The following is a 14,271-nucleotide window of genomic DNA, read 5'->3' as shown; positions in this document are numbered from 1 at the left end:
TGTTCATTTCAATGCATGGTACATTCCAGATTGCTGCACAGGCATGCACACACGCACCTTAAAGGGAACATTGGCGCTAAGCCTCTTTGGACCTCCATTGTTTCTAGCTTTTCACCATTTAGGAAGTATTCAGATCTATCCCTTTAGGTCCAAAAGTGGATGACCTCATGCGTCCTTACATTGAAATCCATTTGCCACAGTTTTGCCCATTTGCTTAATCTGTAAGTATCTCCTTGTAATTTTATGCTTGCATCTACACTGCTTACAATGTCATCGCCAAACTTGGATTTGTGGCTTTCTATCCCATCATCTTAATTTTGAATAAATATGTTGAATAGTTTAGGCCCCAACACACCCCATTGGAACACCACTGGTCACATCCTTCCGATTAGAGTACCTGCCCATTAACCATACACTCTGTCTCCTGCCCCTCAGCCAATTTCCTAACCAGGTCAATAATTTACCTTCAATTCTATGAGCTTCAACTTTATCGAATGTCTTCTGGATATCCACCTAAAGAACTTCCATAGGCATTCCCCTGTCCATTACTTTAGTCAGCTCTTCAAAAAGTGACCTGCGAGTGAGGGGTCCATAATAGAGACATCCCTGGGCCTGATGGGATGAACAGACTTTGTTTTCTCCCAGATTTTTCATATATTTATCTCATCCAGAGTAGTTTTGTTTTATTTGTTCATGGGATGTGGGTATCACTGGCAAGGCCAGCATTTGTTGTCCATCCCTAATTATCCTTGAGAAGGTGGTGGTGAGCCACCTTCTTGAACTTCTGCAGTCCATGTGTTGTAGGTACATCCAGAGTGTTGTTGGGAGGGAGTTCCAAGATTTTGACTCAGTAACAGTGAAAGAATGCCAATATATTTCCAAGTCAAGGTACTGAGTGATTTGGAGGGGAATTTGCAGGTGGTGGTGTTCCCATGCATCTGCTGCCCTTGTCCTTCTAGGTGGTAGAGGTCACGGGTTTGGAAGGTGCTGTCGCTGGAGCCTTGGCAAGTTGCTGCAGTGCTGCAATGAGGATAGCTGTAAACTCCAGAATGATATCAATGGTTTGGTTTAGTGGCAAATAGAATTCAATCCAGAGAAATTGGAGTTAATGCATTTGGGGAGCACAAACAAAGCAAGGGAATACACAATAAACGGGAGGATATTGAGAGGGGTAGAAGAAGTGAGAGACCTTGGAGTACATGTCTACAGGTCCCTGAAGATGGCAGGACAGGTAGATAGAGTGATGAAGAAGGTATATGGAATGCTTTCCTTATTGGCCAAGGTATAAAATAAAGCAGGATGTAATGCTGGAACTGTATAAAACACTGGTTTGGCCACAGCTGGAGTATTGTGTACAGTTCTGGTCACCACATTACAGGAAGGACATCATTGCTCTAGAGAGAGTACAGAGGAGATTTACAAGAATGTTGCCAGGGCTTGAAAGTTGCAGCTATGAGGAAAGATTGGATAGGCTAGGGTTGTTTTCCTTGGAACAGAGGAGGCTGAGGGGTGACTTAATTGAGGTGTACAAAATTATGAGGGGCATAGATAGAGTAGACAGGAAGGACCTGTTTCCCCTAGCGGAGAGGTCAGTTACCGGGGGCACAGATTTAAGGTGCTTGGTAGAGGATTAGAGGGGACATGAGGGAAAACTTTTTCACCCAGAGGGTGCTGGGTGTCTGAAATTCACTGCCAGGAATGGCGGTGGAGGTAGAAACTCTCAACTCATTTAAAAGGTACCTGGACATGCACCTGAAGTGCTGTAACCGGCAAGGCTACGGACCAGGTACTGGAAGGTGGGATTAGATTGGGCGGCTAGATTTTTCGGCTGGCGCAGACACGATGGGATGAATGGCCTCCTTCTGTGCCCTAATTTTTCTATGGTTCTGTCTTGTAGATGGTACACAGTGCTGCCACTGTGCACCGTTGGTGGAGGGAACAAATTTTTAAGGTGGTGGATGGGGTGTCGATCAAGTGGGCTGCTTTGTCCTGGATGGAGTTGAGCTTCTTGAGTGGTGTTGGGGCTGCATTCATCCAAGCAAGTGGAGAGTACTAGTTACACCCAAGTATCTTCCAATTTCATTAAAATACGCCTGAACTTAAAATGGTTGTAAATCAGCATGAACAATCGGAGCCTGCGGAAAGTGCCGAACCCACACTGTGTATCTTTTCTGTAAGTGTAAAACTTTAAGTTTTACTCATTTAACCATCATTCATGCACATCATGTTTAGGAACCTGCAAACGGGGGGCTTTTTGATTTTTAATATGATTTATACTTACGCCAGAAAAGTACACTCAAAGAAACAGAAAATACAGAGCAGATTTCTGTGAGGAGGAATTGTTTTAAAATGCTCCAAAAGTTGCAATTAAACAGCAGGAGAAATACCTTTCGGTTGCGTCTGTAAATCTAGTCATAATATTGAGAAACCACATCCCATACCACCATCCTGAACAAGTACAATTGGAGGATATTTGTATCAGAGAGTTGGGGACATGGCCAGTCCAAAGGCTCTGATGGACGATGGTTAATTACGCCCATATTTCCACAGACATCCACGTAATTGGTTTGTGTCCAGGTTACACGTCTCTCTGGGGACAAATGCAGAGAAACCACTGGGCAATAATTTAGAATCACACTTCAGTGCAGTAGCAAGGGAGTGCTTCATTGTCCAAGGGGCTAAGTTTCAAATGAAATGTTAAACTGAGATCCCCTTTAGGTGCCTATACAAGATCCCATGGCACTATTTGTAGAAGAGTTGGTAGATTTCCTGGTTAATATTCCTCCCTCAACTAATACTGAACAGATTAATTGGCCATTCATCTCATCTAGTTTGGTGAAACCTTGCTGTGTACAATTGAGTTTGCTTGTATGATAGCAATGCAGAATGGATTTGTTGGCTGTGAAGCATATTGAGATGTATAAGTGCAACCTCTTTACATACAAACACACGAATTAGGAGCAGGAGTAGACCACTCATCCCTTCAAGCCTGCTCCGCCATTCAATAAGTTCATGGCTGAACTGATTACTCCACATTTCCACCTACCCCCGATAACCTACCACCCCCTTGCTTATCAAGAATCTATCTACCTCCGCTTTAAAAATAATCAAAGACTCTGCTTCCACCGCCTTTTGAGGAAGAGAATTCTAAAGACTCTGAGAGAAAAAATTTCTCCTCATCTCTGTCTTAAATGGGTGACCCCTTATTTTCAAACAGTGACCCCTAGTTCTAGATTCTCCCACAAGAGCAAACATCCTTTCCACATCCACCCTGTCAAGACCCCTCAGGATCTTACATGTTTCAATCAAGTCACCTCTTACTCTTCTAAATTCCAGGGGATACAAGCTTACACTGTCCAATCTTTCCTCGTAAGACAGCCCCCCCATTCCATGTATTAGTCTAGTAAACCTTCTCTGTACTGCCTCCAACGCATTTATATCTTTCCTTAAATAAGGAGACCAGTACTGTACACAGTACTCCAGATGTGGTCTCATCAATGCCTTGTATAGCTAAAGTATAACCTCCCTATACTTTTGTATTTAATTCCCCTCGCGATAAACGATAACATTCTATTAGCTTTCCTAATTACATGCTGTACCAGCATACTAACCTTTTGTGATTCATGCACTAGGACACCCAGATCCCTCTGCATCTCTCACCATTTAGATAATCTGCTTCGTTGTTATTCTTCCTGCCAAAATAGACAATTTCCCACTTTCCCACATCGTACTCCATTTGCCAGGTCTAAATGCCCTGCTATAATGTCTTTAATAATAGCTTCTAACATTTTCCCTAAGACAGCTGTTAAGCTAAATGGCCTGTAGTTTCCAGCTTTCTGTCTCCCTCCCTTTTCGAATAAAGGAGTTACATTGGCTATTTTCCAATTTAACGGAACCTTCCCCAAATCTAGGGAATTTTGGAAAATTAAAACTAACACATCAACTATCTCACTAGCCACTTCTTTTGACACCCTAGGATGAAGTCCATCAGGACCCGGGGACTTGTCAACCTGCAGCTTCAACAATTTGTTCAATACCACTTCCCCGGTGATTATAATTTTCTTGAGTTCCTCCCTCCCTTTCATTTCCTGACTTACAGCTAATACTGGGATGTTACTTGTATACTCAATAGTGAAGACCAATGCAAAATATCTGTTCTGTTCATCTGCCATCTCCTTATTATCCATTATTAATTCCCCAGACTCACTTTCTATAGGACCAACACTCACTTTGTTAACTCTTTTTAAAATAACTATAGAAATTCCTATTATCTGCCTTTATATTTCTAGCTAGTTTTCCTTGTACTCTAATTTTACCTTTCTTATCACTCTTTTGGTCATTCTTTGGTGTTTTTTATATTCTGTCCAATCTTCTGACCTGCCTCCTATCCTTGCGCAATTATAGGCTTTTTCTTTAAGTTTGGTACTATCTTTAAATGTTTTAGTTAACCATGGATGGTAGGTCATCCCTCTCTATTGCGCTAATACCATCATTAATTAACAGAGATACTCCTCCACCTTTTCCTAGCTTCCTGTCCTTCCTAAATGCCATGTACCCTTCAGTATTCAGGTCTCAATCTAAGTTGTCCTGCAGCCATGTCTCCGTAATGGCTATCAGATTGTACTTATTTATTTCTATTTGCACTCTCAGTTCATCTGTTTTGTTTTGAATGCGACGTGCATTCAGATACAGAGCCTTTAGTTTTGTCCTTTTATTATTTTTGTAACCTTTAGCCTTAGCTGTTGATTTACTCTTAAATTTGTACGCTCTGTCCCTTGCTGTCACAGTCTGTTTAGTATTTCCCATATTATTGCCTTTCTCTCTTGCCTTGGTTCTACTCCTTGATTTACCATATCTTCCCAATTTGATCCCTTGCCCCCACTTTAATTTAAAACCCTCTCTACTTCTCTAGTTATGCGGCTCGCCTCATATCTGCCTTTAAGTAAATTCTGAGACACATTTAATTCACCTTTATTTAAAGAAAACATTTCTTTTCAGCATCCAATACAACAGCTGAATTAACAACATTCAGCATACACGAAAATTATATCATCAGAGAACCTATGTACAATTGAGTTCTAATACCAGCCCCATATATAAGCAACAGTGAAGATGGAATGGATCTGGACTACACAGTATCCTGCACATTGTCCTAGGGTCTAAGAATTTTTTTTCCGGAAGACACAATTACTTTTTTAAAAAAGATTGCTAATGTGCAGGACTCAAATACATCTGTGAGGTTACAAAACTGCAGTGCGCTGCCTTGCTACAAGTACTGCTCCCCCTTGACAGATGTTTTTTTAAAATTTGACCTGGAAATTTAAAAGAAGAAACAAAACGTCAGTAACATGGACAAGCTCTCTGACAACACAACCTCAACTATATAAAATTCATACCGAAAGTTCACGCCATTGTAAACCTGTGGTAGTTCATCAATGAGCTGCCCTTACACCTTTTGCAAGTGGTTGGTTTCATTTATGAGATCGCTTCTCTCTGTACATAATGTATCAATCTCTTTTATCATTTTACATTCCCCTTCCACCTTCTATTCTCAAAGGAATATGAGTTTAGGCATGTATGGAGAGTGAACAAGAGAGTGGGATTAGACTAGATGGTTCATGTGAAGTAAAACACCAATCCAAGCTTGCTGAGCTAAATGGTCTGTTCCTATCCTGTAAAATTTTATGATTCTATGTCTGAGATGTAGTTTGGTACTCTAGAATTCTATACTAGGACAACACTTTGACCTAGATCAAGGTTACATTTGCCTGATGTTCTCTGAATCTCTCTGTACCAATGATGATGGACCTGTTGTGCTCTTTCAGCACTTAACGATTTTATTTATATTTGCCAAACAGTGCCACTTTTAAAAAATGTATTCATTCTTAGGAGGTGGTCATTACTGGCAAAGTTGACATTTATTGCCCATCCCTAATAACTGTGACTTGCTAGGCCATTTCAGAAGGCAGTTAAGAGTCAACCACAGTGGTGTGGGCCTGGAGTCACATATAGGCCAGAATGGATAAGAACAATCGTTTTCCTTCTCTAAAGAACAATAATGAAACCAGTTGGATTTTTAACAACGTGCCCGTTTTTTTTTAAACATACAAATGAGTAGGCCATTTAACCCCTTGAGCCTGTTCCTCCATTCGATGAGATCATGACTGATCTGCGACTTAACTTCATATAACCTGCCTTTGCCCCATATCTGTTAATATCTTTGGTTAACAAAAATCTATCAAATTCAGTTTTAAGATTAACAATTGATCCATCATCAATTGCCATTTGCGGAAGAGTGTGAAGGTTCCTAATTTCACTCCTGAAAGATCTGGCTCTAATTTGAAGATTATACCCATTAGGCTTCCTAACCAGCAGAAATAGTTTCTCCCAATCTATCCTATCTGTTCCTCTTAATATTTTTTTGTATTTTCATTTCTACATTTTTTAAAGCTGAATTTAATTCCTCAAACTACAATGGTGGGATTTAGACTCACATTCTGTAGATTACCAGCACAGTAATCTTGCAATTACAGAAAGCACCAGTGCCCATAGGGTATGATTTTTAAACATTTGGTAAGCTCAACAGCCCTGGGTCTATATGGTAGAAAAATCCTGCAGGGCTCCCTCTCCTGATCACTATCCAGCTAGCCCAGCTGCAAAGTACAGGTTCAATGACACTGGATAAGGACAGGATCAGTGTCAGTTGCCCAACATAGTTGAGTAACCTGCTAATTATTGTCAAGCAACCCTATATGCCAAATGAGAAATATTAATTCATCAGTTGGAAACTTATATTCGACTTTTAATGGAGAAAATTTTAGTTAACTTTAAAAAAAAACTGGCAGCCAAGATGGCCACTGCAATTTGCACCTGAAACACCTTTGCACATTATAAGGCCCCAACCAGAGCCAGAAGTCTAACAAGAAGCCCAGAACAATGCCTTGGCTAACTGTGTAGATTATCCAGATCATCCTTGTTATCAGGACATTCAAAGCTATCTCAGGGCATTCATAAGTGGAGACGTCCCTCCGGGGATTAAACACCGACAACACCACCTGAGAGAAGTTTTGGGTTTTAGACTTTGGACCTCATTTAAAACAAAGGGGATTGAGAGAACCATGTGACCGTCTGCCCATCTCTGAAAAAACTGGGAGTTTTGTTACACACAGAAGAGACAAGCAGTAACTGAGTGTGCAGCAGCAGAGAAGGCTGTGTGCCTCCCTTTCTTTCTCCATTTCTCTCTCTCTCACCCACCAGAAAACATCAAGTTTGAAAACTGTTGGCTACTATGGACCCTCCAAGCCTACTGACTGCTACAGCCAGAGACCAGGGGAAGAGAACCACCTATCAGTTTGCCTTCAAGAAAATCCTGAGCAAAGCAGACCAGCCACAAAGTGCACTTTGGCCAACCAATGACTTCAAGAGTACAACTCCAGTTGGACAACCACCGAATCATCCAACCTCAAACTGTGTATTTAACTTTTATTTATTCTGGACTTTAATCCGACCAAAAAACCTACTTTCCACTTTGTAATCTATTTGTGTGTGTGTGTGTGTGTGTATGTGCAAACCTCATGCAAATGTGTGCGTGAATGTGTAGCATTTTTTTATGATTTTTAAAATCGAGGTTAGATTGTTAAGTGTAATAAACTTACCTCTTTCTTGTTTAAACTCAAGAAAACCTATCCAATTGGTCCTTTCATGATCACATCAAAAGTAAAAGGTAAAACACTCACAGTGGTGGTAAGCACAACTACTGTTTAAAAGCAATAAACACTGTTGTGGTCAAATAAAAGGAAGGGCAAGAGGGGCGACTGTGACCCCCTCCTCACTTGGCCATAACACTATCATTGTCAAAGCTCATATGACTACTGGGGTGAGTTGCCAGGGAATGCCTAGCACCCTTGGAGCTGTACCCAAGGATGAGGCAGTACCTATAGGGGAACACAGAGACAATCTGTTCAAAAGAAGAGTGAGATGCACTGGGATCGGATGTGTACCACATGCATGTTACATTTCAGTGGGTTTTATTCGAGAAAAGTATAAAAATGTGAATATAATTATTTTAAAGTTATCCAGCACTTCCTTCATGTGGTGAAATTATTGTCAGTTTTAGGTAGGATTTGCCAACTCTGGTTGGATGTTTCATCACATGACCTCCCACCTCCAACTGCCCCGCCTCTACACTGCCACTATTGGTCACCCGAAATGTCCATCCTAACAGCATATCACATTCCCAGGCCAATTAGAAAAGCAACAGGCTCTTCACTACCTGATTGGAAGATTCTTGACTGTCAGTCATCTCCAATATTTTTATAATTAATAAGTGTATGTGTTTGAAGAAAATTTTTAAAAATAACTTTTTTTTTAATGACCCTATGATGTTTCTCCTGGGTTTCCAGCAGCAATGTCCTGGAGATTAATCTTTAATTTCTGCAGATGCCAGGACACTGAAGGGTTGACAACCCTTCAGTTTTAATCTGAGGTCTGCACATGAACTATTTTTATGTGAGTTGTAGTCAGACATACTCTTTGACAGTGGATGGCTGAGAGGATCTGTAGTATGATTGGCCCCTCCTTTCTTCGTTTGGACAGGAGCAGCAGAGGAAAGATCCTCCCAGAATAGTGAGGCTTGCAGCAGCCCATCCTACAAACAGGGCCGAACCAAACTCATACCTGCGAAGGCCAAAGAGCAAGAGGTCAAAGTTCACAGCATGGAATATACCAACCTTGTAACAAAGCAACCACTGAGACCTCAGTAATCTTCTACTTTGCTTCAACAAAATTTAAACAATCTGTGCACTAAAATAAAAAATCTTTACATTAATGATTAGATAGCTAGGTCCTCCTCATACATTTAATACTTAAGACTAATTTTTAAACTTACAGTATTTTTTTCACCTAGTATTTCCCCATTCCCTTTCTCTCTGCCTACCCTTAAGTGCACACTCACACTAGGTTCTAGTTCCCCCTCTGGTACCTTAACCAAGAGACCATTCTTAACGCATGAGGCCAGACATTGAGTGCTGGCTTTCCATAATGGAGGGTAACGCATCCTGGACCTGCTCTATTCACAGACAAGCACATTCCAGTGGGGATCATTAACAGAAGTGGGAGCCCTGTCCCTAACCCCCAGGAATGCTGGGATTGTGCCCAAACTGCTGCCTGGCTTGAGATTAACCAACTTTGCATAGTTACTAGAGTTACCGACCCTCCAGGATTGTCCTGAAATCTTCAGGAATTATGGAAAAAGTTCCTGCAAGCAAACAGGGGGAAATTCCTTTTCTTTAAAAAAAATGGTTTTATTTCATTTTCTTTGAACAGTTTTAGTTTATTAGTTATGACTATATTAGAGATGGGAAGTAGTCTGTTTGACTGGATGGAACGGATGGAGGAACCAAGTCATGAGATGGAATACACCCAACCAAAGTCGGCAGCCCTAGCAGTTAGCCCTGCTGGAAAGTGATTATAGCTTTGGGCTAAGTTGTGATGACCCCATTTTGAAATAGCCGAATGACACTCACTGTCTAGGAACACACATAAAGGATGGCCATTTGATGCTCCTGCACACCTGTAGGAGGAGAGAGAATGTTCTGTCCCTAAGACTTGCACCAACCTGTCTCAATATTACATTAATGTTAAGTTTCACCGCCTGTTTCTGTAGTTGGGCGAAATACATTCCAGCGTCAAAAATAAAAGCTAAAATAACAGAGATGGTCCGATCTGCGCAACCACTGGCCCAGTCCTGTATCGCTGCTCTGTACCTGGCATTGACCGGTGTTAAAGGGTCAAAGAACTCGTTTGAAACTTTTGTTGCATACCAGGATACCGCCACCAGGGTGCAGAGTCCTGTGGAACAGAAAACAGGCAGAATCAGGAGTCAGTTTACAGTCTGGCATCAAGTCAATGGCAAACACGTGACCATGCAGCTTTCACAGCATCAGAAAGTGCCAGACCTGTAGCATTGGAATTTTGCAACTTGTTTCTTTTATCTTCAGGCATCCTAACCAGAGACACACCTCAGTGGCTCAGATGCACCACAAAGAGCACAAAGATCCCAGGCTCAATCTGTGCCGAGCTCGCCAATCGTAGCTGAAGCTAGAATTGGCCTCTGTGTCCCTCGGTTAGAAATAAGGGCAGGTCTGAATTCCCAACCCAGTGACCCTTGCTGGCAAATGCACATAGATGGACCTCAGGTAAGATCAAGCTCCCTGTGGATGAACAATCTGCTAATACTGTTAGCCGAGGCTCCTCCATAGAGAGGATGCTCACTCACCCTAGTGGAATTAGACCCAATTGAACCCATGCCTTTAGGAGAGGGGGAAAATATTGAGGCTACATAGGAACAGTTGGTAGAAGAGCAATGAGTACATGCTGAATAACATCCATACTGTGGTAACATTATTAACTTGCTGCCTCACTGTCCTCACTCAGTAATATTTATGAGTAATAAACTTGCATTTATATAGCGCTTTTCACAATCTGGATATCTCAAAGTGCTTTACAGTCAAGGAAGCACTTTTGAAATGTAGTCACTGTTGAATGTAGGAAACCCAGCAGCCAATTTGCACACAGCAAGCTCCCACAAACAGCAATGTGATAATGATCAGATAATCTGTTTTGTGATGTTGATTGAGGGAAAAATATTGACGAGGACACCAGGAGAACTCCCCTGCTCCTCTTCAGTGGCATGGGATCTTTTACATCCACCCGAGGGGGCACTCTGTGCCTCAGTTTAATGTCTTATTCAAAAGACAGCACCTGCAACAGTGCAGAACTCCCTCAGTAACGCACTGGAATGTCGGTCTTGATCTTTGTACTCAAATCCTGGAGTGGAAGTTGAACTCATTACCTTCTAACTCGGAGGCAAACGTGTGACCAACAGAGCCCCAGCTGGCACAAAAGATGGCTTGAAATATTATGATGAGCACCAATAATATCTATAAGCAGTGAGCAAATGATTTCTAGTAATTATTACAGATGGAGGACAACGTCCCACGGTGGAGGATATCACCAAGCTCGAGAAAGGAAAGGAATGAGGTAAATAAAGTCATTTTTAGATGACTCCAGTTTTAAAAGCATTCAGATTGTAGGAGGGATGAAGGATTGAGGCAGGTCAAGAGTTCCAAGATTTTGTGGTTCTTGAAAAGAATGATTTGGAGAAGGGGTCCCTACAACAAGTTTACTTTAAACACAATGAGAAAGCAGGGAGGAGGATGGGGAGAGGCGATCTGGAGAGACACAATGAGCACAACCCCATTGATTGAAAAGAAACAAATAATTGGTGCAATCACAGTACAATCAGACTTCAGCAATTCACAATGATGTAGTTAAAGTTACTCAGTCGGGCAATCTTTATAAGATCAGAAACATAACGGGGGCGTCATAACAATTATAGAAAATGCCAACTTAGTCGTTGCTTCTAGTACATTATCTGACTCGATCCTCTTTTAATAATTTGATATAGATAAAAAAAAAACTATAAACTAACCAGCCATGAGAAAGAGCACCCCTCCTGAGATTGCAATCCTGCTTTTGGTGAGTGGATTATTGTCTCCTACTTTTGTGCACTTCATTCCCACCACACTGACAATGATGGCAATAAATCCAAGGACAACTGAAACAATCATCAGGGCCCGGGATGACTGGATGTGGGCTTAAAAAATGGAAAAAGGCACAGAGAGGGAAATTAATAATGATGCAGCATTCAGTCCTTAACCAGACATAGGAATTCTTTTAAATTCATTCTACACAATGCAATGTCGCCAATTCAGTTCACAAAATATCTCGATGAAAAATAACCATTCATAAATCCCTTCAAATGTGAACTTTCATCACACAAAAGATGTAACTTTTCTGCATTTTAAATTCAATTTTACAGTCAAGAATTTTGTTTTAACTATAAGATTTCTCTTCTGAACACTAAGAATAGAATTACGAAAACTGCTTTTAAAATGCATCGAACGTTTTATTATATGTATTAAACAATTCAGTTCAATCATTTATTTGCATCTTGTGATTAATGTATTTTTGTGCGGTTCAATTTTCAAATCCACTGTAAGTATAGTTGAGTCTCAACTTTCAATTAGTAAAGTTTCAGTGAGTGTGGAAACCCGGGGCAGGTAACTGCATGTGACAACAGGAGATGTTGGAAGTACTTGGCAGGTCAGGTAGCGAATGTGAATAGTCAGTGTTTCAGACCGATGACCTTTGAAAAGATCATCAACCCGAAACGTTAACTCTGCTTCTCTCTCCACAGATGCTGCCAGATCTGCTGAGTATTTCCAGCACTTTCTGTTTTTATTTCAGATTTCCAGCATTTGCAGCATTTTGCTTTTTGCGATGTGACAGCCCTGCATCACAAGGGGTGACCCTAATGGCAAGGCGCCACCCCCAGCCAAAAACACCTTTGTTGTAAGCTTCAGACAGCGTCTGCTGGTTAAAGTGGCAGTCTGATTTGGATCTTGAGAATAGATCTTGTGAGTTCACTCTGCCGCTGGCTGTGTTGAATCACCAACTCTGGTTGGACGTATTCCTGAAAGTTTCATCACACAACCACCCGCATCCGAGCGCCCTATCCCAAGCCTCCCGTCATTGTCCCATCCTCAGGGCACCCGGCCCTCCACCTGCCATTGGAAAGCAAGCATACTCTTTCTTGCCGGACTGGATGGTTCTTGACTGTCAGGCTTTTTAACCCCATCTCCAAAACGTTTATAACTAATAAATGAAAGTGTTCAAATAAAGTGGAAAAAAACACCCTTTTTAATCCCTTTATGATTTATCTCCCTGTTCCTCCCAGCAGGAGATTAAACTTTAATTCCTGGAGACTCGAGGACAAGATTGGAGAATTGGCAACCCCTGTTGAGGGGATATAAAAAAGCTGGCAGATTCTAATCGGTTTACTGTAGTAATCCCCAGTCGAATAACAGGCATTGCACTGGAACTAGTAACAAATAAATAGATGCGAACTTCCTTATAATTTGAAATTAACTGTGTTCATTTATTAAGAAAGCAGATAACACAAATGGCTTGTAAACTAGTCGCCGCTGTCTACAGTGACGTGTTGTAGTTTAAGCAGGCGGTGTTTGAACCTGTTCAATTTCACAGAAGGCGCCTTACAAACTCGTGTCAATTTCCACTTTAAGCCGAGCCTAGCTTGTCAATTTCACTGATAAGCGCGGACATCAAAACAACGCAGATCACAAGTCAAACCACTCGTAAACTGTATAATAAACACACACAGGCGTTGGAAGTGAAGGGTGCTTTACTCACCGTCCAGCAGCAACAGTGAGTCGTACACTTTGCATTGAACTTGCCCGGTGCTTTGGGAGGCGCAGGACATCCAGAGACCCTCGTACAGCCCCACGGCCGTGATAATCGCATCCCCGGCATAAGAAGACTGTTTCCACTGGGGTAGCGCCGTGGTGGAAATGATCCCCACCCAACCTCCCAGCGCCAAGAAATAGCCAAGCAACTGAAACCCCGAATTTGCCATCGCGAACCCTCTCCCCGAATTCTTTCCTTTCCCCCCCAGTTTCCGTTCAAACTCCAGTCAAGGGATAACTCTCCAGTCCATGCAGGGGCTCATCAACGTGGTCAGACGGAGGGAACTTCAATGAAGAGATGGATAATGGTGGGAATGCCCCAGAGATTGGTAACGGATTTTGAGTTGTATTGTGGCAAACAGCAGGCAGTTTGAAACACAAGAGCGGGGTCATAAATTTCTCACCAACAAAGCTTTTGACGTGTTGAAAGCAGATGGAGCCGGCCAAAGGCGATTGGCTCCCTTTGCATTTCAGTAACTCCCTCTTGGAGCTGTGAAATTAACTGAACCTGGGTTGTCAACAAGGGAACTACCGCTAAAACTGGACCAGCCCCTCAACTCTCACTGCCACCCAAAGACAAGCTGCATGTTGTAACTGAACGAAATATGTCTGCAGTTTGAATTTCTGATTCTATTGCATTCACATATTTAGTAGCTTTTCTCCCACTTTTTCTCCTATCCTCTCCTGCAGACTCTAAGTTATGGATCCACAAGTCACAATGGTTCTCCCACTCATTGTGTTGAACATCGAGATTTTAAGTGTTGCCGGGCTGTTTAATCGTGGAGGCAATCACAGCCTGAACCTCACCTTGTTCTCACCCAACATCCACATGCAAACACCGTGCAGCCATGGGGATGGTGAGAGAGTGGATAATGATCAGGGGCAGCTCATTTTCCCCTTCCACAGCTGAGGGATGCTGAGTCCCAACTGTTGCTCCAAATGAGAT

General features: G+C 41.9%; 1 protein-coding gene across 1 annotated transcript; it reads right to left on the bottom strand.

Moving 5' to 3' along the window:
• Nucleotides 1–4,955: 4,955 nt before the first annotated feature.
• cldn19 (claudin 19) lies at nucleotides 4,956–13,722 on the bottom strand. Its single transcript, XM_068017481.1, has 5 exons — nucleotides 13,273–13,722; nucleotides 11,492–11,656; nucleotides 9,765–9,849; nucleotides 8,530–8,676; nucleotides 4,956–5,312 (listed from the first exon to the last, which is right to left on the bottom strand). Exons 1-5 carry the CDS (start codon nucleotides 13,493–13,495, stop codon nucleotides 5,267–5,269), a joined length of 666 nt encoding a protein of 221 aa, XP_067873582.1. The 5' UTR covers nucleotides 13,496–13,722; the 3' UTR covers nucleotides 4,956–5,266.
• Nucleotides 13,723–14,271: the final 549 nt, after the last annotated feature.

This window comes from Heterodontus francisci, chromosome 37, assembly GCF_036365525.1.
Source record: "Heterodontus francisci isolate sHetFra1 chromosome 37, sHetFra1.hap1, whole genome shotgun sequence".
Classification (NCBI taxonomy): Eukaryota; Metazoa; Chordata; class Chondrichthyes; order Heterodontiformes; family Heterodontidae; genus Heterodontus; species Heterodontus francisci.
Note: the sequence above shows the minus strand (reverse complement) of the source record. Positions and strands in the feature narration are given on the sequence as shown.

What these genes read in the sequence shown, in the direction of transcription:
- cldn19 (XM_068017481.1), bottom strand. Translation starts at nt 13,495, where the DNA reads ATGGCAAATTCGGGGTTTCAGTTGCTTGGCTATTTCTTGGCGCTGGGA. An exon ending in TTAACACCGGTCAATGCCAG is followed by an intron (nt 8,677 to 9,764) that starts GTACAGAGCAGC and finishes TGGCCTTCGCAG; the next exon opens with GTATGAGTTTGGTTCGGCCC. An exon ending in CAGCCATCCACTGTCAAAGA is followed by an intron (nt 5,313 to 8,529) that starts GTATGTCTGACT and finishes TTAAATTTCCAG; the next exon opens with GTCAAATTTTAAAAAAACAT.